Genomic DNA, 24,481 nt, shown 5'->3' with positions numbered 1-24,481 from the left:
ATTAGGTTGTTTGTTTTTTTGATATTGAGCTGCATGAGCTGCTTGTAAATTTTGGAGATTAATCCTCTGTCAGTTGCTTCATTTGCAAATATTTTCTCCCATTCTGAGGGTTGTCTTTTCGTTTTGTTTATGTTTTTGTTTGCTGTGCAAAAGCTTTTAACTTTCATTAGGTCCCATTTGTTTATTTTTGTTATTTCCATTTCTCTAGGAGGTGGGTCAGAAAGGATCTTGCTGTGATTTATGTCACAGAGTGTTCTGCCTATGTTTTCCTCTAACAGTTTTATAGTGTCTGGCCTTATATTTAAGTCTTTAATCCATTTTGAGTTTATTTTTGTATATAGTGTTAGGGAGTGTTCTAATTTCATTCTTTTACATGTAGCTGTCCAGTTTTCCCAGCACCACTTATTGAAGAGGCTGCCTTTTCTCCATTGTATATTCTTGTCTCCTTTATCAAAAATAAGGTGACCAGATGTGCATGGGTTTATCTCTGGGCTTTCTATCCTGTTCCATTGATCTATATTTCTGTTTCTATGCCAGTACCATACTGTCTTGATTACTGTAGCTTTGTAGTATAGTCTGAAGTCAGGATTCCTCCAGCTCCATTTTTCTTTACAAGATTGCTTTGGCTATTTGGGGTCTTTTATGTTTCCATACAAATTGTAAAAGTTTTTGTTCTAGTTCTGTGAAAGATGCCATTGGTAGTTTGATAGGGCTTGCATTGAATCTGTAGGTTGCTTTGGGTAGTATAGTCATTTTCACAATGTTGATTCTTCCAATCCAAGAACATGGTATATATCGCTCCATCTGTTTGTATTGCCTTTAATTTCTTTCATCATTGTCTTATAGTTTTCTGCATACAGGGCTTTTGTCTCCTTACGTAAGTTTCATTCTTAGGTATTTTATTCTTTTTGTTGCAGTGGTAAATGGGAGTGTTTCCTTAATTTCTCTATCAGGTTTTTCATCGTTAGTGTACAGGAATGCCAGAGGTTTCTGTGCATTAATTTTGTATCCTACTACTTTACCAAATTCATTGATTAGCTCTAGTTGTTTTCTGGTAGCATCCTTATGATTCTCTATGTCTAGTATCATGTCATCTGCAAACAGTGACAGTTTTACTTCTTTTTCAATTTGGATTCCTTTTATTTCTTTTTCTTCTCTGACTGCTGTGGCTAAAACTTCCAAAACTATTTTGAATACTAGTGGTGAGAGTGGGGAACCTTGTCTTGTTCCTGATCTTAGAGAAAATGGTTTCAGTTTTTCACCATTGAGAACGATGTTGGCTGTGATATTTGTCATATATGGCCTTTATTAGGTTGAGGTAGGTTCCCTCTATGCCCACGTTCTGGAGAGTTTTATCATAAATGGGTGTTGAATTTTGTCAAAAGCTTTTTCTGCATCTGTTGAGATTATCAAATGGTTTATATCCTTCAGTTTGTTAATATGGTATATCCCATTGATTGATTTGCATATGTTGAGGAATCCTTGCATTCCTGGAATAAACCTCACTTGATCATGGTGTATGATCCTTTTAATGTGCTGTTGGATTCTGCTTGCTAGTATTTTGTTGAGAATTTTTGCATCTGTGTACATCAGTGGTATTGGCCTGTAATTTTCTTTCTTTGTGACATCTTTGTCTGGTTTTGGTATCAGGGTGATGGTGGCCTTGTAGAATGAGTTTGGGAGTGTGCCTCCCTCTGCTATATTTTGGAAGAGTTTGAGAAGGGTAGGTGTTAGCCCTTTTCTAAATGTTTGGTAGAATTCACCTGTGAAGCCATCTGGTCCTGGGCTTTTGTTTCTTGGGAGTTTTTCAATCACATTTTCAATTTCAATGCTTGTGATTGGTCTGTTCATATTTTCTGTTTCTTCCTGATTCAGTCTTTGAAGGTTGTACTTTTCTAAGAAATTGTTTACTTTTTCCAGGTTGTCCATTTTATTGGTATATGGTTGTTTATAGCAGTCTCTCCTGATCCTTTGTATTTCTGCAGTGTCAGTTGTTACTTCTCCTTTTTCATTTCTAATTCTTTTTTTAAAATTTTTTAGTTTTTATAAACTTTCTTTTTTTGATTTATTTATTTTGGCTGTATTGGGTCTTCGTTGCTTCACGCAGGCTTTCTCTAGTTGCGGTGAGTGGGGGATACTCTTTGTTGTGGTGCGTGGTCCTCTCACTGCAGTGGCCTCTCTGTTGTGGAGCACAGGCTCTAGGGCATGTGGGCTTCAGTAGTTGTGGCGCATGGACTTCAGTAGTTGTGGCTGGTGGGCTGTAGAGCGCAGGCTCAGTAGTTGTGGCGCATGGGCTTAGTTGCTCTGCAGCATATGTTTTGGGATCTTCCCAGACCAGGGCTTGAACCCGTGTCCCCTGCATTGGCAGGCGGATTCTTAACCACTGCACCACCAGAGAAGCCTTCTAATTCTGTTGATTTGAGTCTTCTCCCTTTTTTTCTTGATGAGTCTGGCTAATGTTTTATCAATTTCGTTTATCTTCTCAAAGAACCAGCTTTTACTTTTATTGATCTTTGCTATTGTTTCCTTCATTTCTTTTTCATTTATTTCTGATCTGATCTTTATGATTTCTTTCCTTCTGCTAACTTTGGGTTTTTTTTGTTCTTCTTTCTCTAATTGCTTTAGGTGTAAGGTTAGGTTGTTTATTTGAGATTTTTCTTGTTTCTTGAAGTAGGATTGTATTACTATAAACGTCCCTCTTGGAGCTGCTTTTGCTGCATCCCATCGGTTTTAGGTCATCGTGTTTTCACTATCACTTGTCTCTAGGTATTTTTTGATTTCCTCTGTGATTTCTTCAGTGATCTCTTGGTTATTTAGTGGTGTATTGTTTAACCTCCATGTGTTTGTATATTTTACAGTTTTTTTCCTGTAATTGATACCTAGTCTCATAGCATTGTGGTCAGAAAAGATGCTTGATACGATTTCAATTTTCTTAAATTTACCAAGGCTTGATTTATGACCCAAGATATGATCTGTCCTGGAGAATGTTCCATGAGCACTTGAGAAGAAAGTGTATTCTGTTGTTTTTGGATGGAATTTCCTATAAATATCAGTTAAGTCCACCTGGTGTAATATGTCATTTAAAGCTTGTGTTTCCTCATTTATTTTCATTTTGGAGGATCTGTCCATTGGTGAAGGTGGCGTGTTAAAGTCCCCTACTCTTATTGTGTTAATGTCTATTTCCCCTTTTATGACTGTTAGCATTTGCCTTATGTATTGAGGTGCTCCTGTGTTGGGTGCATAAATATTTACAATTGTTATATCTTCTTCTTGGATTGATCCCTTGATCATTATGTAGTGTCCTTCTTTGTGTCTTGTAATAGTCTTTGTTTTAAAGTCTGTTTTGTCTGATATGAGTATTGCTACTCCAGCTTTCTTTTGATTTTCATTTGCATGGAATATCTTTTTCCACCCCCTCACTTTCAGTCCGTATGTGTCCCTAGGTCTTCTAGACAGCATATATATGGGTCTTGTTTTTGTATCCATTCAGCCAGTCTGTGTCTTGTGGTTGGAGCATTTAATCCATTTACATTCAAGGTAATTATCAGTATGTATGTTCCTGTTACCACTTTCTTAATTGTTTTGGGTTTTTTTTTGTGGGTCTTTACTTGGTTATAGGTTTTTCTCTTTTATCACTTTAAATATGTCCTGCCACTCCCTTCTGGCTTTCTGAGTTTCTGCTAAATATCAGCTGTTAACCTTATGGGGATTCCCTTGTATGTTATTTGTTGCTTTTCCCTTGCTGCTTTTAATATTTTTTCTTTGTAATTAATTTTTGATAGTTTGATTAATATGGATCTTAGTGTGTTTCTCCTTGGATTTATCCTATATGGGACTCTCTGCACTTCCTGGTCTTGATTGACTGTTTCCTTTCCCATGTTAGGGAAGTTTTTGACTATAATCTCTTCAAATATTTTCTCAGACACTTTCTTTTTCTCTTCTTCTTCTGGGACCCCTATAATTCAAATTCTGATGCGTTTAATGTTGTCCCAGAGGTCTCTTGAGACTGTCCTCAATTCTTTTCATTCTTTTCTCTTTATTCTGCTCTGCAGCTGTTATTTCCACTATTTTATCTTCCAGGTCACTTATCCATTATTCTACCTCAGTTATTCTTCTATTGATTCCTTCTACAGTATTTTTAATTCCATTTTTTGTGTTGTTCATCATTGTTTGTTTGATCTTTATTTCTTCTAGGTCCTTGTTAAACGTTTCTTGTATTTTCTCCGTTCTATTTCCAAGATTTTGGATCATCTTTACTATCATTACTCTGAATTCTTTTTCAGGTAGACTGCCGATTTCCTCTTCATTTGTTTGGTCTTGTGGGTTTTTTCCCTTGTTCCTTCATCTGCTGCATATTTCTCTGTCTTCTCATTTTGTTTAACTTACTGTGTTTGGGGTCTCCTTTTCACAGTCTGAAGGTTCATAGTTCCTGTTATGTTTGGTGTCTGCCCACAGTGGGTGAGGTTGGTTCAGTGGGTTGTGTAGACTTCCTGGTGGAGGGACTGGTGCCTTTGCTCTGGTGGGTGGGGCTGGATCTTGTCCTTCGGGTGGGCAGGGCTGTGTCTGGTGGTGTCTTTTGGGGTGTCTGTGAACTTAGTATGACTCTAGGCAGCATGACTGCTAGTGGGTGGGGTTGTGTTCCTGTATTGTTAGTTGTTTGGCATGGGGTGTCCAGCACTGGGGCTTGCTGCCCGTTGGGGCTGGGTCTTAGTGTTCAGGTGGAGATCTCTGGGAGAGCTCTCGCCGATTGATATTACTTGGGGCCGGTAGTTCTTTGGTGGTCCATTGTCCTGGACTCAGCTCTTCCACCTTGGAAGCTCAGACCTGACATGCGACCAGAGCACGAAGACCCTGCCAGCCACACGGCTTGGAAGAAAAGGAAGAAGAAGAAGAAAAAAGAACGAACAGATACTACCCAAAACCAAATGGTAAAAGCAAAACTAAACAGACAAAATCACATAAAGGAACATACACATACACACTCAGAAAAAGAAAAAAAAAGGGAAAAAAATTTTTGTAAATAGTAAGAAAATAAAAATTTAGAAAAAGAAAGAGAGCAGCCCAATCAGTAACCAAACCACCAATGATAGCAAGCACTAAAAACTAAACTAAGATAAACGTAACACCAGAAACAAAACAGACGCAGAAAGCAAACCCCAAGTCTACAGTTGCTCCTAAAGTTCACCACCTGAACTTTGGGAACATTCATTGTCTATTCAGGTATTCCACAGATGCTGGGTTTATCAAGTTGATTGTGGGATTTAATCTGCTACTCATTAGGGTGAATAGAGAAATTTCCCTTTCTCTTCTTTGTTCACACAGCTCCTGGGGTTCAGCTTTGGTTTTGGTCTGTCCTCTGCGTGTAGGTTGCCCTCAGGTGTCTGTTTCCCACCCAGACAGGAGGAGGTTAAAGCAGCAGCTCATTAGGACTCTCTTGCTCACTCAGGCTGGGGACAGGGCGGGGTATGGTAGCCACAACTGGAATGTGGGCCACACCTGCGGCAACTGAGGCCACCATAACATCGCAACAGCCTGAGGCGTGCAGTGTGTTCTCCCAGGGATGTTGTACCTGGATCATGGGACCCTGCCAGTGGCAGGCTGCACAGGCTCCCGGCGGGCCGGTGTAGGTAGTGACCTGTGCTTGCACACAGGCTTCTTAGTTGCAGCAGCAGCAGCGTTAGCAGTTCATGTCCGTCTCTGGAGTCTGAGCTGATAGCCGCGGCTCACGCCTGTCTCTGGAGCTCACTTAGACGGTTCCCTGCCTTCTGTGGGCACACAGAGCAGGAATCCCGTCTCCTCGCGCACCCCAAAACAATGGTCTCTTGCCTCTTTGGCAGCTCCAGACTTCTTCCCGGACTCCCTCCCGGCTAGCTGTGGCGCACTAGCCCCCTTCAGTCTGTGTTCACGCTGCCAACCCCAGTCCTCTCCCTGCGCTCCGGCTCCGACCAAAGCCGAACCTCAGCTCCCAGCCCCGCCCGCCCCGGCGGGTGAGCAGACAAGCCCCTCGGGCTGGTGAGCGCTGGTCGGCACTGATCCTCTGTGAGGGAATCTCTCCGCTTTGCCCTCTGCACCCCTGTTGCTGTGCTCTCCTCCGTGGCTCCGAAGCTTCCCCTCCTCCACCCCGTCTCCACCAGTGAAGGGGCTTCCTAGTGTGTGGAAACTTTTCCTCCTTCACAGCTCCCTCCCAGTGGGGCAGGTCCCGTCCCTATTCTTTTGTCTCTGTTTTTCCTTTTTTCTTTTGCCCCACCCAGGTACGTGGGGAGTTTCTTGCCTTTTGGGAGGTCTGAGGTCTTCTGCCAGCGTTCAGTAGGTGTTCTGTAGGAGTTGTTCCACGTGTAGATGTGTTTCTGATGTATTTGTGGGGAGGAAGGTGAACTCCATGTCTTACTCCTCCGCCACATTGAAGGTCTCCCCGTTGTTAATGGCACGTAAAAGCAGTATGACTGCAGTGCTGCTGATACGTACAATACCATGCCTTAGTTCTGTTATAGGTACATGCTGTCTTAGCAGTGCCTTGAGCTTCAATAGGTAGCTCCTCCCTTCTAAGGGATCCCCAGCGAGAGGAAGGCCTCTGTGGGTTGGGCTGCTGGTGCTGCTGAGTCTGGAGGTGTTAGCTGAGCCCCTGCAAGCTGGGATTTTGTGTTCATATTTGCCATTTAATTTTTATAATTGAGTTTATTTGCTCTAAGATCCTGTGCCCGCCCAAGGGGAGAAATAGATCACAGGGAAGACTTGTCTTTGGTGTGAAGGTGCATTTGTCCGTGGGTGGATGGGGATCCGTAGGACTCCATCTCCTATTTCTGGTGCCAGCGCCTGACCTGTGTGTCTCCTTCCTCCCCGTGCGGCCGTGGGTTCCTTTGAGAACATCTGACAGCTTTTCAGCGAGGACAGGTCCCATCGCAGGGGGACTGTGCAACCTGGGGCCCTAGACAAGCACTCTCGGGGAGTCTCCTCCCCTTCTGCTTCCTTCCAGGTGCGCTATGCTGTTTCTCTTTTTTTTTAATCCTTGTTCCTTCTCAGAAGCTAATTTACTTTTTCAAACCTTGTCATAAAGCGGTCATACTTAGAAAGCGATTCACCTCCTCCTGGGGAGAGAGAAATGCCATGCACGGTTCCTCCTCCGTCTGCCCAGTCAGTGCCGGCTTCACATGCTGTGGGCAGAGTTCAGGATGGCAAGTTAGATAAGGTGGGCTCAGCGTGAACCAGCTGCTGTCTAACTGGGCCGTTTGTGGCCAAGTAAAAGCACTTACAGACCACCCTGAAGGCACATACACCTGCTCCTCAACCGTTCTGGTCTGCTGAGAAGTCATTCTCTTTCTTTTCTGGTAAGAAGGTATGTAATGAACGCTTAGGAGACTAAAACCAAAAGCTTCACAGGAAAGCAGGTGACTTGAATCTGGAAGTACTCTTTCTGATCCATCAGGTTAATGACACTATTTCTTAATCCGGGAGAAAGTGGCAACATTTGGTGGAAACTGGGATTTACATTGAACTATTTACTGTCATCTCCCTTTCCCAATCATGGTGTTCTTCTGCCTTGTTTCCTGTGGGCTTCAGACACCTTCCAGCTCTCTTTCAGAAACCTTCAGAAAAGATACCTTTCAGAAACCCACTGAATCTTTTGTTTTCAGTTACTTGAAAGTGGGTGTCCTGCTTGGTACTCTACCTCTGTGACCCTGTCTAACGACCTCCTCTCATTTCAAACTAATTCCTGTTTCTAGGCTTTATTTACAAACAATATGACTATGGCAAGTGATTCTTCCATGGCATCTGAAAACTCCAGCATTTTTTAAATATTTTGAGTTTCCTACCCAAATCCCTGACCACCAAACTCTGGAGAGGGAGGAGACCATCTATCCCAATGTCTCACTCGTTGTTTCTCAGCCCTAGATGTGGGGATACCTTGATGCACATAGAAGGTGCCCTTGGGATGACCTAATGTTTTTAATGTTCTTACTCCTCCTTGTCACCTGTGAGCAAAAGAGAGCGTGTGGCAGCTGCAGAGAGCGGGAAGGAGGGTGGAGCTAGGTTTCTGAATACATTAAAGCCCACTGATTAAGAGGAAAGGAAGAAGGAGTTATCTTCCTCTCTGAATTAGGTTGGGAATGTGCAACAAGCAAATAAGAGTGGGATTGCTGCCCCCTCCCCTGCAAGCAGGTACTGATTCCTTCAGCTGGGATGACTGTCCGTAGATAAACTGTAGCACCTAGCTAGAGTGTTACTGGGTCACCAGTCAGGCTCATTCTAGAGACAACTGGAAGGAGTTTCATAGTATAAATGAGCCACTCCAGATTTTTGTATAAATGTTTAATATGTCACTATAGAATCAGCAGCTAGAGTGAATAAAGTCACTTCTGTGGACATAAGCAAGCAGTGTGTGAGCCAGCATCATGCATACATACCTCCCCTTATCACGATCTTCTGAAGGCCAGTTAGTTCAGATGGTAGGAAAGGCTGTGAGCGCCTACGTAAATTGCTTGGGCCACAGCTGCCTCCACCGCAGCTGTGGTGAGCCCCCTGCTCATAGGCCCTTCTCTCAGGCTCTCCTGAACAGTTCCAGATACCCAGTGTCCTGGTAGAAGCACGGCTTCCCTACATCTCGCTCCCCTGCCCCAGCTCCAAAAAGTGCAGAGCAAGCAACACCCAGGGCAATTTAGCCAACCCAAGCCAAGCTCTGTTCCTTAACTAAGGATCTGTGAAGCTGCCTGCAGGGTATTTCTTACCAGGCAGGGGATGGAAATTAATAGGAGAGAGCCAGGCAGCTTTTGGCTGGGGTTTCCTTCTTGTGTTGCATTAACCAGCATTTGCCTCTACGGGCTTGGTTAATTACAATCGTAACCCTTTATTCCTCTCTCCTCCTCGAGGCAATGAGAAATAAATGGTTCCAATTTGGGAAGAATACACATTTATTTGTCTTTGACCTGAGCCTTCAAAATGCCAAGATAGCAGGAGGCTTTGGCTATGGCCAGCTCATTCTTGAAGAGGACAGTTGGCCTAGGGGACTTTGGGAGCAAGGCAGGGATAGATTCATGCCTAATGCCGAGGAATGGTGAGGGAGAGGATGCCGAGGGACGTTTGGGCCCCAGGAGCAGGAAATGGGGTTTGCTGGGATTGTATATCTTCCTCAGTTCTTGTGTTACTTTCTGTGTCTCTTATGGTATTTCCTAACTTTAAATTTGCATCCAGCTCTACTCAGTGCTTTTTAATGATTTAAAAAGTATTTTTAAATTGTAGTTTAAAAAAAACTCACAATATAAAATTTACCATCTTAACCGCTTTTACGTATACAGTGCAGTAATGTTAAGTATATTCACATTGATGTGCAATAGATCTCTAGAACTTTTTCATCTTGGAAAACTGAAACTCTATACATTAAACAACTCCCATCTTCCCTCACCCAGCCCCTGGCAACCACCATTCTACGTTCTGTCTCTATGACTTTTTTTTTTTTTTTTTTTTTGCGGTACACAGGCCTCTCACTGTTGTGGCATCTCCCTTTGCGGAGCACAGGCTCTGGACACGCAGGCTCAGCGGCCATGGCTCACGGGGCCAGCCGCTTCACGGCCTGTGGGATCTCCCCGGACCGGGGCGTGAACCCGTGTCCCCTGCATTGGCAGGCGGACTCTTAACCACTGCGCCACCAGGGAGGCCCTTGTCTCTATGATTTTGATACTTCCACAGACTTTGTGTAAATGGAATCATAGTATCTATCTTCTGGGACCATCTTATTTCACTTAGCGTAACGTCCTCAAGATTCAACCATGTTGTAGCATGTGACAGGATTTCCTTTTTTTTTTAAAGGTGAATAATACTGCATTTTATGCATGTACCACATTTTATTTATCTATCCATTGATGGACATTTGGGCTGCTTCTGCCTCTTGGCTATTGTGAAAATGCTGCAATGACCAAGGAAGGGTGTGCAAATATCTCTTCTTTTAGACTTCTTGGATATATAACCAGAAGTAGGATTGCTGGATCATATAGTAATTCTATTTTTAATTATTTGAGGAACATCCATGTTGTTTTTTATAGTAGCTGCACCATTTTACATTTTTACCAGTAGTGCCCAGGGGTTCCAGTTTCTCCACGTCCTTGCCAACACTTGTTGTTTTCTGTTTTTTTGATAGTGGACATCCCAATAGGTGTGAGGTGGTATCTCGTGGTTTTGATATGCATTTCTCTAATGATTTATGATGGTCTTTTCATATGCTTCTTGGCCATTCATATGTCTTCTTGGAGAAATGTTTTAAGTTCTTTGACCATTTTTAAATCAAGTTATTTACTTTTTTTTGAGTTGTAGGATTTCTTTATATATTCTGGATATTAACCCCTTTTCAGAAATATGATTTGCAAACATGTTCTACAGTTCTGTAAGTTGCCTTTAATGATATATTTTAAGTGAATTTCTTAGGCTCACCATTTACCTTCATCATTTTGATGGAAATTCTTCCTTTTTTTTGATGGAAATTCTTTGTGTCTTTGTTATGTTTTGTTTTCTTGGTCTCACTCTTCAAAATAGACTTACAGATAATTTCAGAACCCTAAGTTATTTATTCGGAGAAGACTACCCATCCCCTCTCTGTCTAGTATGGAAAGGTTTCATGGCGAATGGAGGGGGAGAAGTCAGTGATTGCATTTACCCTGCAGCCTGTGAACAGTGATCCAACCTTGGACAGCCCAGAAGATTCCTGGACATGTGTTCTTCAGGGTAGACATGCATAGCTGGCCCCAGTGTTCTCAGATCCAGCAGATCACCCGAAGCAACTGGGTTCTCCCTGGAATCTCTGAGTCTCCCAGGAGAGCCATGTAACTCAGAGTGCTCGAAAGTCAAGCTCAACCTTCCAGAATTGCTCTGACACAGCCCTTTGGGGCATTCCTGGAACCCAACACCACTACATAGTCTTAAAGCTTGGATAAATTCCCATTTCTCTCTGTCCATGCCAGCACCCCCATGAATTCACCCTCCTTTAAATTCTTGTAACGCATAAAATCTCTACTAGGGAAGGTTTCATATACTGGTTTCATGTTACCCTCCTAATAGCTCTGTTGGGCAGGGTCCATGACTTGCTCTTCTTTGCAGCCCTTACAGTTCCTGGGACAGTTGACTGATGGATTGGGAGAGGGTTACCATATGGCGGGCATCTTTCTGTCCCACATTAGATTTTCAGACATGGAGAATAGCCGGGAATTGGAGCACACTGCAAACTGAATGGACTTAGGTCCTCCAGAAGAACTATTCTTGACCTTGGGATGTGAGCAGTGCCTAGAACTGTGCTGTCCCTGAAGGACAAGTCCTATGTGGGGACATCTGGGCACAGAGAGAAGCACGTGAGCAGAATTCAAGTCCTGCCATTCTTAGGTGCAGCTGGCACCCCAGGATTGTTTAGTAAAGAGATAAGAAGGGTTGGCCTCCCTAACAGACTGCAAGGTGCCCTTGTGAGGTTTCGTGGGCTTCAGGAGGGAAAGAGACCTTGAGAGGACTTGTTTGACTTTTAGTACTCATTCCCTAGAAGCCCCCCTCTATGTCTAACCTATATCACATATCTTTTCTTTTGACCTTTGGTAGAAGGATAGAGAGAGGTCTTGGTGAAATGGAAAGACAAGCCTGAGCTAAGAAAGTCTAGTTCCTTTGACCTGTGTTCCAGGGGAAGAACTGTTTCCCAACCTTCAAAGCATCTTATTGCCTCTCTGCTCTGGAATGAATGGTTCGTGGAGGTTAATAATTAACTCAGAGTGACAGGTTGACTTCTTTTTATTGCAGTTTCACTTTCCCACAGACACTGCCTTATTTTTATAGAGGTGCTTGTATCCCTTACCCCATCCTGAAGTCGGGTAGAATGAGAAGGGAATTTTCTACTTTTCTACTACGTTTTTGAAGATAGGGGAACATTGAAGTAGGGGTGATAATTGTACCACCGTGAGTACAGATCTCAGGTCTCAGCATCAAATCCTATTTCATGTTTTGACCTTCTTCCCATCCAAGGATTCTAGTCTAAATATTCCCAACATTGATTTTAGAAGAGAAATCCAATTCCCTCTCATATATAAATTTCTTTGTGATATTTTAATCTTGTGAACTATAAATTGATCCATTGTGTTTATTTTAAAAGTCATCTCTATTGATGGCAAGAATTACTACAAATACAATTTAATTTAGAGAAGTTGCCCTATCTCCCTATCTGTGGTTTCCTTAGACATTTTCCAAGCTACCCAAACCCCTCATTCATGTCTGGCCCTCCAGCATTACAGTAATTACACTAGACGGCAGAGGAATTGTTACCAGATAATATCTTAGAAATAGAGAAATTATGAGCTAATTTCAGGCCCTCTCAAATTAATGAGAATGTTCCTTGTGGAGTGCTACCAATGTAAACCTTTAAAAAATGGCAAGTGGGAGATATTTAAATCCTTTATCTGTGGAGCCCAGTCCAAGCTCAGCAAACACGCCCGTGTGCTGTTATCTGGCCGGTTGCTAGGGTAGCTCTTTTATCTTCCTTCTAGGTTTTATTAATGAAATTTCCTCTGGGACTTGGCTTTCACCAGCAACCTTTCTTGGGGTGTGACGGGATTATAGGGAGAGGAAATGAGGTCCTAGGAGGCATAACTCGGGCTATAGGACCATCCTCTGGGCTGGGAGGACCCTAATCCAGGGTAAGGACTGGAAGAGCCAGTGCCTCCCTCCTACATGGTCTGGAGTGCCTCCAGCTCGGATTTTGCACCTTTGATCGTGTTTTATTGACCTGGAATTACTTCTCTTCTGTGGGCATGACCAAAGGCTGTGCTTTAATGTGGTTGTCTCCAAGCAGTTGATTCCTCTGATCTCAAGATGATTTCCCACTTCTCCGCGTCTTATACCTTGGTGGGGGAGGTGGGCACAGAGGAGGAGAAGCCTGATGTTTTCTGGGCACTGAGCCAACCCTGTTGGGCATCTGATGCATTTATTTTTGCTGGTTCTGCTGCTTATGGTGCTGCCTTTCCACCACCACTACCGTCCCCAACCCCACCGGGGGCAGCTCCAACATTTCTATTAGGGAGTGGTAGTTCAGCCTGTTTGGAAGCGCTGGCATAAATTTATGGAAGACTGAGAAAATTCAGTCACCCATACAAAGAGTGAGAGGGCTAGCGCTGTGAGGTTATGAAGGCTGAAGCCTGTGTCCCCAGCATGGGGTCCCTCGGTGTCACCCCTCTCCCGCTCTCCACGTGCTCAAACACTTCCTCCCCTGGGAAGTTTTCCTCTCCTCCACAGCCCTTCCTAGTCATCTCTTCCTTCTTTATGTATTTATTTATTTATGCTCATAATCAAAACTTTATTGAAAAACTGACATCAAAATAGGAGAGCACTGTTGTATACCTTACAAAATTAAACATAATTTCATCATCTTGGTAGATGAACTAGAATTACTGAACAGATAAGGCTTTCTGTGATAGGACACAAATTCAGGAAGCTGCGTGGGTCATTAGTGGTGCTTTCTTCTACATGAGCACCCTTCTGTGAGTCTGGCCTTTCCTCCCATCAGCTGGCACAACACTGTTGAACAGCCAGCACAAAGCATGCCATGTCTGAGCGTGGCTGAAAACTGTGGTAATCCTGTGGCAACCTGGACATTTTACATCCATAAAGAATTTGGACTTTGAACCAGCCAGTTTTTTTTTTTAATGTTTTTTCTTTTCTTCTTCCAAGGAAGGATGCAGTAAATCTCTAGCCAAAGGCATGCTGAGGCTTTCGCAAGCCCAGCCTGTCCAAAGCAGCAGCACTCACCTGGGCACATGGCGTCCTCTCCTTCCTTCCTTCCTTCCTTCCTTCCTTCCTTCCTCCCTCCCTCCCTCCCTCCCTCCCTCCCTCCCTTCCTTCCTTCCATTTCTTTTGGCTTATTTATTTTTCATTCTTTCTTAAATGGAACTTTTATTCCTTTCTGAGTTAATGTGGTCTCAGAAATCACTCTCTCTGGATTCAAATATTGGCTCTTCTGTCTGCTGACTCTCTGACTTCAGACAGGTTATTTAGTTTCTTCAACAGTAGGATGGGATTAGTAATAGACCCGAGCTCTTGTTTGTTGTGGGTGTTCGGGGAGCTCATGAAGCATCTGGGGCTTGGTGCTCTATAGGTGCTCGTTTACAGGGTCCCTGCCAGCTCATTCAGCATGGTGCGTGAATGAGAAGAAGGTACCTCTTCCTCCTCGATTTCTTCCCCTTCTTACCCCCTCAGCCTGATGCCTTTGCTCTGCGAACACGGTGGCCCCACTCATTTGTAGCTCAAGCTGCTGATGCTATAATAATGCTCCCAGCTTGGGGGGTGATCACATCTGTTCAGTTGTACAGGTGAATCTCGTCTCCACACGCCATTGGTCATTTGAAGTCCTCTCATTTCCACCTTCCTTAATGTCTTTAGAACATTCCCATTACTTGGCCACCACCAGCCTAAGCCATGACCTGATTGGATCTTTCCTGAATTACTGCTCCAGTAGTAACTTCCTTACTCGACCTCCTGCATTCAGTCTCGCACACCTTCCCACAAATCACAGTGTTTCTAAGATGCAAGTATGGTTGTCATTTCTTTTTTTAAAAAAATAAATTTATTTTATTTATTCTTGGCTGCATTGGGTCATTGCTGTGTGCGGCTTTCTCTAGTTGCGGCGAGCGGGGGCTACTCTTCACAGTGGTGCGCAGGCTTCTCATTGCTGTGGCTTCTCTTGTTGCGGTGCCTGGGCTCTAGGTGTGCAGGCTTCATAGTTGTGGCTCACGGGCTCAGTAGTGGTGGCTCGCAGGCTTTAGAGTGCAAGCTCAGTAGTTGTGGCACACAGGCTTAGTTGCTCTGTGGCATGTGGGATCTTCCCGGACCAGGGCTTGAACCCATGTCCCCTGCATTGGCAGGCAGATTCTTAGCCACTGCACCACCAGGGAAGCCCTGGTTGTCATTTCTTAATTTAAAATCCTTCAAATTTTCCCCATTTCTCCTGGTGAAATCCAAACCCCTCAAGTGTAGCATACAAGGCCTGCAGGTGGGACTGTGCCTGGCTGTGCTGTGCCGTGCCGTGTCTCAGCTCCTTACCTGCCCTCCTCTCTGCAGGCTCCACCTCTTCTCCAACTCCCTTCCCCAGCAGTGATCGAGCCATACTGCAAACATTTCAGTTCAGTAGTTGATGTCAGTATTGATGATCTGAAGTATAAAGAGCTCAAATAAGTCCATTTTTAAAGTTAAAACCCAAAAAATACTTCACCAATCACAGACAGTTCACAAGGTACAGACAACTAGTGTACACACACACACACACACACACACACACACACACACACAGAAAAATGTTGAGCTCTATCAATAATCAAAAGATATTAAAAATCAAAGAACAACATTTTTCATATAATAATTAACCAAAGATTTTTAAAAGTTAATCTACGTTACTGACCAAAGATCTGTGATGCATTAATACTCCCGGTGAGGGGCAATGAGAACGTACCTGATTGGAGCACAAGGGAACTTTTGGGGTGATTGTGGTGATAAAAATTGTTCTATATCTGGATTGTGATTGTGGACACAGGTAGTATAATATTTATCAGAAACTCATTGAAATATATCTTTCAAATTGGTGCATCTTATCATACATAAACTCTAAGTCAAATTTAAAGACAACATGATTAACCAGGATTAGGTGAACAAGATGCTTTCATACGTTGGGAGGCTGGGGTGGGGGCAGGGTGATAACATCAATTGGCCCCATCTTTCTGGAAGGTGATTTTCTTCTATTTAAGAAAACAAACTCCAACGTGGTAATTTTCCTTCTAGAACAGCATCTTAAAGAGCACAAATTCAAAGATGTATATCCAATATTTGTCACAGCAATGATAGCAGCTAAAAACTGGAAAAAGAACCAAAATGTTCTACAACAGGTGATTGGTTAAATTATGATTCGTCTGCATGGGGGCCACTGCCAGCCCAGGAGAAGCCTTTGTGTGAATTGGAAAAAGGCATCCCTTCTGGGGGCAAATGCTCCCTCCCAGACTTGAGGGGGGCATCAGCTAAATTCTGGCCCCACTGGACCCCTCACCTGGGCACCTGTACAATCCTCAGGCCTAAAGCAGCATCTGTGATCCATACGAGGGTCCATGAGGCAGACATTAAAACTGCTGTCGTTCGGGACTTCCCTGGTGGCTCAGTGGTTAAGAATCTGCCTGCCAGTGCATGGGACACGGGTTCGATCCCTGGTCCGGGAAGATCCCATGTGCTGCGGAGCAACTAAGCCCATGCACCACAACTACTGAACCTGCATTCTAGAGCCCGCAAGCCACAACTACTGAGGCCCACGCACCTAGAGCCCATGCACCGCAACTACTGAGCCCGCATGCTGCAACCGCTGAAGTCCACCTGCCTAGAGCCTGTGCTCTGCAACAAGAGAATGCAATGAAGAGTAGCCCCTGCTCACCGCAACTAAAGAAAGGCTGCGGGCAGCAACGAAGACTCAGTGCAGCCAAAAAACAGACCCAACGCAGCCAAAAACCAATAAATAAATAAATAAAACTGATGCCTTTGAAGAACAATGGCATGGGAAAATGTTGAATAACGAATGGGGAGTTAAATGACAAATATAGGTATAAGTTTACATATAATTCTACTTTTCTCAAAAATGTAAAATCACTAGAAGGAAACATACCAAAGTGTAACTGGTGGTTAACATGAGTGATAGAATCATGGGTGGCTTTCTCTTTTTTACACCTGCTTTTTCTGAATGTCCTGCTGTCAGTACTTTTTCTAATTGCGAAAAAGATGTACATTCTTACTTTCCTATTTAGTAGGACTCTGTCGTGCTAATGCCGGCAACAGTGGTCTCTTTGGGCACAAGAGCAGATGGGAATTGTGTGCTGGAGTTAAGGCTAGAGCTGGGTGGGAGCAGAGGACGAGGGCTGCCTTGCTGAAGTCCCAGTGATTTCTTTGATAAAAGTAGATGTCTCTTACTTTATCCTCTGCTCTTTCCATTCTGCAGGTTTGAGACATTTGACGTGAACAGCTTTGAGCAGTTTTGTATCAACTATGCGAATGAGAAGCTCCAGCAACAGTTCAACTTGGTAGGTTTTTCTGGACCCGGACATGGCGGGTGGGGGAGACCTCTCTCCCCACCAGGGAGTGACAGACAGCCCGGCCTACTTCTCTTCTGTCCAGGGTCAGTGGGCTCTAGCTCTGCCCTGACCTGCCCTTGGTTTCCTGGTGGTGCCCCAGCTCTAGGCAGGTGCTCCCCACTGCTCAGAAGAAGGTCAGTGATCCTCTCCTTGGCTTTGACTCCCACTCTTTTGACCCCGAGCTTCTGGGGTATTTGAGCAGTTGAAAGCCAGCTATGAGGCTTCTCGCTACTGGTTGAGGTATGACATTACAGGTGATTATTGGAGTGTCCTAGGGAAGGGTTCACATGGGAGTGAGGATCACCTAACTGAGCTTTTTTCTTCTGCATTCATGACTGTGACTTGTGCCTAAACCTTTTCTAGCGAGTATGCACCATCCTCCAGGGCTCAGAACCCATGTGGTTGAAGCTCAGGGGAGTTGAAAGTGAAGGTGTGTCTATAGTTCACTAACCTTGACCTTTCACTTCTTACACCAGCATGTATTCAAGTTGGAGCAAGAGGAATACATGAAGGAGCAGATCCCTTGGACCTTGATTGATTTTTATGATAACCAACCTTGTATTGACCTCATAGAAGCTAAGCTGGGCATCTTGGACCTGTTGGATGAAGAATGTAAGGTAAAACTGATGATGCTATCATTGAATCAGTTCAATTCTAGGCTTGGGGTGTGGGGCAGAGGACTGCTCTGTGGTGCAGGGGAACATGTGAGATCTCAAAGCTGGAATTTCATCTGTGATTAGCTGGCCTTTAGTTTGCTGGGAGAAGCACTGGTGTCTGTTCTGCATACTAGAAGATACCAGAAGGTAACACGTTGAGTATGACTGGCAGGTATTGCCGCATTGGTGAACATGTGCCTCTTTGGGCAGAGACTGGGTGTTACGGATTGGCATGATGTGATGGTGGTATGGATTTGGTGCCCCAGATCACCTAGGTGCTGAGAGAAGGACCCCGACTTGCAGACAGGCATCCCACAGAGTGTGAGTCAAGAGCACAGGGTCATCTTTACCGTGCCAGATGGCTTGGGAGCGATAAGAGCCACATGCTTGGTAGCAGGTGAAAGCTGTAGATTTTCCCCATGTAGCTTGTCATGGATGCTGCCTGCTATAACAGGAAGAGCCCTGAGTTGCCAACATGGAGAGAAACAGGCAGCCTTGGAAATGTGGGGCAGGGGAACTGGGTGTTATCAATCACCTAACTACTTTGGCCTTTGGTTTTCTGCTCTATAAATTGAGGGGGGTTGGATCTGATGATCTTCAAAACTTCTCCTGGTTTGGTGTTTGGTGGTCAGGGGGTAAATGTATGCCAGCTCCTCCAGTGATGGAAACTCTAATCAAAAGGTGTAGAAGCCACGTGGTTCTCAGTATTGAAACGGAAGAGCCCAGTTGAGTTTACTTTCTGGTCTCCCATGTCTTCCCTCTAAAGGGTGGCTTGTGACTTGATGGTTTAGGAGGAGCAGATGTTTCCCTTCCAGAAGGACTCTCCAAGTTTCATTGCCTTTGAAAGTGAGAAGGAACAATTAATAAGACAGTGGAAGACAGAATGAAAATACACTGAAATCCACAGCACATTTTTTTTAGTGGTGAGAGTGGGCACCCTTGTCTTGTTCCTGATCTTAGAGGAAATGCATTCAGTTTTTCACAACTAAGAATGATATTGGAGAGGAACCAAGATGGCGGAGTAGAAGGACGTGCTCTCACTACGTCTTACGAGAACACCAGAATCACAACTAGCTGCTGGACAATCATCGACAGGAAGACACTGGAACTCACCAAAAAAAGATGCCCCACATCCAAAGGCAAAGGAGAAGCCACAATGAGATGGTAGCAGGGGCGCAATCACAGTAAAATCAGTTCCCATAACTGCTGGATGGGTGACTCACAGACTGGAGAACACTTATACCACAGAAATCCTCCCACTGGACTGAAGGTTCTGAACCCCACGTCGGGCTTCCCAACCTGGGGGTCCGGCAACAGGAGGAGGAATTGCTAGAGAATCAGACTTTGAAGCCTAGTGGGAATTGACTGCAGGACTTTGACAGGACTGGGGCAAACAGAGACTGTACTCTTGGAGGGCACACAAAAGTAGTGTGTGCATCAGGACCCAGGGGAAGGAGCAGTGACCCCGTAGGAGACTGAACCAGACCTACCTGCTAGTGTTGGAGAGTCTCCTGCAGAGGCGGGTGGGGGGTGGCTGTGGCTCACCGTGGGGACGAGGACACTGGCAACAGAAGTTCTGGGAAGTAATCCTTGGAGTGAGCCCTCTCAGAGTCTGTCATTAGCCCCACCAAAAGGCCAGGTAGCCTCCAGTGTTCGGTTGCCTCAGGCCAAACAACCAACAGGGAGGGAACCCAGCTGCACCCATCAATAGTCAAGCGGATTAAAGTTTTACTGAGGTCTGCGCACCAGAGCAACAGTCAGCTCTGCCCACCACCAGTCCCTCCCATCAGGAAACTTACACAAGCCTCTTAGATAGCCTCATCCACCAGAGGGCAGACAGCAGAAGCAAGGAGAACTACAATCCTGCAGCCTGTGGAACAAAAACCACATTCACAGAAAGATAGACAAGATGAAAAGGCAGAGGGCTATGTACCAGATAAAGGAACAAGATAAAACCCCAGAAAACCAACGAAATGAAGTGGAGATAGGCAACCTTCCAGAAAAAGAATTCAGAATAATGATAGTGAAGATGATCCAGGACCTCGGAAAAAGAATGGAGGCAAAGATCAAGAAGATGCAAGAAATGTTTAACAAAGACCTAAAAGAATAAAATACAAACAAACAGATGAACAATACAATAACTGAAATGAAAACTACACTAGAAAGAATCAATAGCAGAATAACTGAGGCAGAAGAACAGATAAGTGACCTGGAAGAGAGAATGGTGGAATTCACTGCTGCAGAACAGAATAAAGAAAAAAGAATGAAAAGAAATGAAGGCAGTCTAAGAGACCTCTGAGACAACATTAAACACAATAACATTCGCATTATACGGGTCCCAGAAGGAGAAGAGAGAGAGAAAGGACCGGAGAAAATATTTGAAGAGATTATAGTGGAAAACTTCCCTAACATGGGAAAGGAAATAGCCACCCAAGTCCAGGAAGCCCAGAGAGTCCCATACAGGATAAACCCAAGGAGAAACACGACGAGACACATAGTAATCAAACTGAGAATAATTAAAGACAAAGAAAAATTATTGAAAGCAGCAAGGGAAAAATGACAAATAACATACAAGGCAACTTTCATAAGGTTAACAGCTGATTTCTCAGCAGAAACTCTACAAGCCAGAAGGGAGTGGCATGACATACTTAAAGTGATGAAAGTGAAGAACCTACAACCAAGATGACTCTACCTGGCAAGGATCTCATTCAGATTCAATGGAGAAATCAAAAGCTTTACAGACAAGCAAAAGCTAAGAGAATTCAGCACCACCAAATCAGCTCTACAACAAATGCTAAAGGAACTTCTCTAAGTGGGAAACACAAGAGAAGAAAAAGACCTACAAAAACAAACCCAAAACAATTAAGAAAATGGTCATAGGAACATACATATCGATAATTACCTTAAACATGAATGGATTAAATGCTCCAGCCAAAAGACAGAGGCTTGCTGAATGGATACAGAAACAAGACCCATCTATATGCTGTCTACAAGAGACCCACTTCAGACCTATGGACACATACAGACTGAAAGTGAGGGGATGGAAAAAGATATTCCATCCAAATAGAGATCAAAAGAAAGCTGGAGTAACAATACTCATATCAGATAAAATAGACTTTAAAATAAAGAATGTTACAAGAGACAAGGAAGGACACTGCATAATGATCAAGGGATCAATCCAAGAAGAAGATATAACAATTATAAATATATATGCACCCAACATAGGAGGACCTCAATACATAAGGCAACTGCTAACAGCTATAAAAGAGGAAATCCACAGTAACACAGTGATAGTTGGGGACTTTAACACCTCACTTACACCAATGGACAGATCATCCAAAATGAAAATAAATAAGGAAATAGAAGCTTTAAATGGCACAATAGACCAGATAGATTTAATTGATATTTATAGGACATTCCATCCAAAAACAGCAGATTACACTTTCTTCTCAAGTGTGCATGGAACGTTCTCCAGGAAAGATCACATCTTGGGTCACAAATCAAGCCTCAGCAAATTTAAGAAAATTGAAATCATGTCAAGCATCTTTTCTGACCACAACGCTATGAGATTAGAAATCAATTACAGGGAAAAAAACGTAAAAAAGACAAACACATGGAGGCTGAACAATACGTTACTAAATAACCAAGAGATCAGTGAAGAAATCAAAGAGGAAATCAAAAAATATGTAGAGACAAATGACAATGAAAACACGACGATCCAAAACCTATGGGATGCAGCAAAAGCAGTTTTAAGAGGGAAGTTTATAGCTATACAAGCCTACCTCAAGAAACAAGAAAAATCTCAAACAATCTAACCTTAGACCTAAAGGAACTAGAGAAAGAAGAACAAACAAAACCCAAAGTTAGCAGAAGGAAAGAGATCATAAAGATCAGAGCAGAAATAAATGAAATAGAAACAAAGAAAACAGTAGGAAAGATCAATAAAACTAAAAGCTGGTTCTTTAAGAAGATAAACAAGATTGATTAGCCAGACTCATCAAGAAAAAGAGGGAGAGGACTCAAATCAATAAAATTAGAAATGTAAAAGGAGAAGTTACAACAGACACCACAGAAATACAAAGCATCCTGAGAGATTACTACAAGCAACTCGGTGCCAATAAAATGGACAACCTGGAAGAAATGGACAAATTCTTAGAAAGGTATAACCTTCCAAGACTGAACCAGGAAGAAATAGAAAATATGAACAGACCAATCCCAAGTAATGAAATTGAAACTGTGATTAAAAATCTTCCAACAAACAAAAGTCCAGGACCAGATGGCTTCACAGGTGAATTCTATCAAACATTTAGAGAAGAGCTAACACCCATCCTTCTCAAACTCTTCCAAACAATTGCAGAGGAAGGAACACTCCCAAACTCATTCTGTGAGGCCACCATCACCCTGATAGCAAAACCAGACAAAGATACTACAAAAAAAGACCATTACAGACCAATATCACTGATGAACATAGATGCAAAAATCCTCAACAAAATACTAGCAAACAGAATCCAACAATACATTAAAAGGATCATACACCATGATAAAGTGGGATTTATCCCAGAGATGCAAGGATTCTTCAGTATACGCAAATCAATCAATGTGATACACCATATTCACAGATTGAAGAATAAAAACCGTATGATCATCTCAATAGATGCAGAAAAAGCTTTTGACAAAACTCAGCACCAATTTATGTTAAAAACTCTCCAGAAAGTGGGCATAGAGGGAACCTACCTCAACATAATAAAGGCCATATCTGACAAACCCACAGCAAACATCATTCTCAATGGTGAAAAACTGAAAGCGTTTCCTCTAAGATCAGGAAAAAGACAAGGATGTCCACTCACACCACCATTATTCAACATAGATTTGGAAGTCCTAGCCACAGCAATCAGAGAATAAAAAGAAATAAAAGGAATACAAATTGGAAAAGAAGAAGTAAAACTGTCACTGCTTGCAGATGGCATGATACTATACATAGAGAATCCTAAAAATGCCACCAGAAAACTACTAGAGCTAATCAATGAATTTGGTAAAGTGGCAGGGTACAAATTTAATGCACAGAAATCTCTTGCATTCCTATACACTAATGATTAAAAATCTGAAAGAGAAATTAAGGAAACACTCCCATTTACCATTGCAACAAAAAGAATAAAATACCTAGGAATAAACCTACCTAAGGAGACAAAAGACCTGTATGCAGAAAACTATAAGACACTGTTGAAAGAAATTAAAGGTGATACCAACAGATGGAAAGATGTACCATGTTCTTGGTTTGGAAGAATCAATACTTTGAAAATGACTATACTACCCAAAGCAATCTGCAGATTCAATGCAATCCCTATCAAATTACCAATGGCATTTTTTACAGAGCTAGAACAAAAAATCTTTAAATTTGTATGGAGACACAAAAGACCCCAAATAGCCAAAGCAGTCTTTAGGGAAAAAAACGGAGCTGGAGGAATCAGACTCCCTGGCTTCAGACTATGCTACAAAGCTACAGTAATCGAGACAATATGGTACTGGCAGAAAAACAGAAACATAGATCAATGGAACAAGATAGAAAGCCCAGAGATAAACCCACGCACCTATGGTCAACTAATCTATGACAAAGGAGGCAAGGTTATACAATGGAGAAAAGACAGTCTCTTCAGTAAGTGGTGCTGGGAAAACTGGACAGCTGCATGTAAAAGAATGAAATTAGAACCCTCCCTAACACCATACACAAAAATAAACTCAAAATGGATTCGATACTTAAATGTAAGACCGGACAGTATAAAACTCTTAGAGGAAAACATAGGAAGAACCCTCTTTGACATAAATCACAGCAAGATCTTTTTTGATCCACCTCCTAGCATAATGGAAATAAAAACAAAAATAAACAAATGGGACCTAATGAAACTTCAAAGCTTTTGCACAGCACAGGAAACCATAAACAAGATGAAAAGACAACTCTCAGAATGGGATAAAATATTTGCAAATGAATCAATGGACAAGGGATTAATCTCCAAAATATATAAACAGGCCATGCAACTCAATATTTAAAAAAACAAAGAGCCCAATCCAAAATGGGTAAAAGACCTAAATAGACATTTCTCCAAAGAAGACATACAGGTGGCCAAGAAGCACATGAAAAGCTGCTCAACATCACTAATTATTAGAGAAATGCAAATCAAAAGTACAGTGAGGTATCACATCCACCAGTTAGAATGGGCTTCATCAGAAAATCTACAAACAACAAATGCTGGAGAGGTTGTGGAGAAAAGGGAACCCTCTTGCACTGTTGGTGGGAATGTAAATGGATACAGCCACTATGGAGAACAGTATGTAGGTTCCTTAAAAAACTAAAAATAGAATTACCATATGATCCAGCAATCCCACTACTGGGCATATACCCAGATAAAACCGTAATTCAAAAAGACTCATGCACCCCAGTGTTCACTGCAGCACTATTTACAATAGCCAGGTCATGAAAGCAACCTAAATGCCCACTGACAGACGAATGGATAAAGAAGTTGTGGTACATATATACAATGGAATATTACTGAGCCATAAAAAGGAACGAAATTGGGTCATTTGTTGAGACGTGGATGGCTCTAGAGACTGTCATACAGAGTGAAGTAAGTCAGAAAGAGAAAAACAAATATCGTATATTAACGCATGTATGTGAACCTAGAACAATGGTACAGATGAACCAGTTTGCAGGGCAGAAGT

At 42.9% G+C, this 24,481-nt stretch overlaps 1 protein-coding gene and 1 pseudogene across 4 annotated transcripts in view; one reads left to right on the top strand and one right to left on the bottom strand.

The window, feature by feature from the left end:
- The window catches only part of MYO5B (myosin VB), a 382,756-nt gene that overhangs the window by 245,091 nt on the left and 113,184 nt on the right, over positions 1-24,481 (top strand). For all 4 annotated transcript variants that reach the window (XM_033837739.2, XM_033837736.2, XM_033837737.2 and 1 more), the window contains 2 exons: positions 16,979-17,060; positions 17,588-17,728. In XM_033837739.2, the coding sequence (XP_033693630.1) occupies positions 16,979-17,060; positions 17,588-17,728 (223 nt within the window). The remainder of the gene's footprint in view (positions 1-16,978; positions 17,061-17,587; positions 17,729-24,481) is intronic.
- Positions 13,460-13,773, bottom strand: LOC117307702 (small ribosomal subunit protein eS27-like pseudogene; annotated as a pseudogene).

The sequence above is a fragment of the Tursiops truncatus genome, chromosome 13 (assembly GCF_011762595.2).
Source record: "Tursiops truncatus isolate mTurTru1 chromosome 13, mTurTru1.mat.Y, whole genome shotgun sequence".
NCBI lineage: Eukaryota > Metazoa > Chordata > Mammalia > Artiodactyla > Delphinidae > Tursiops > Tursiops truncatus.
The sequence above is the reverse complement of the archived record's forward strand: the minus strand, read 5'-3'. Positions and strand labels throughout refer to the sequence as shown.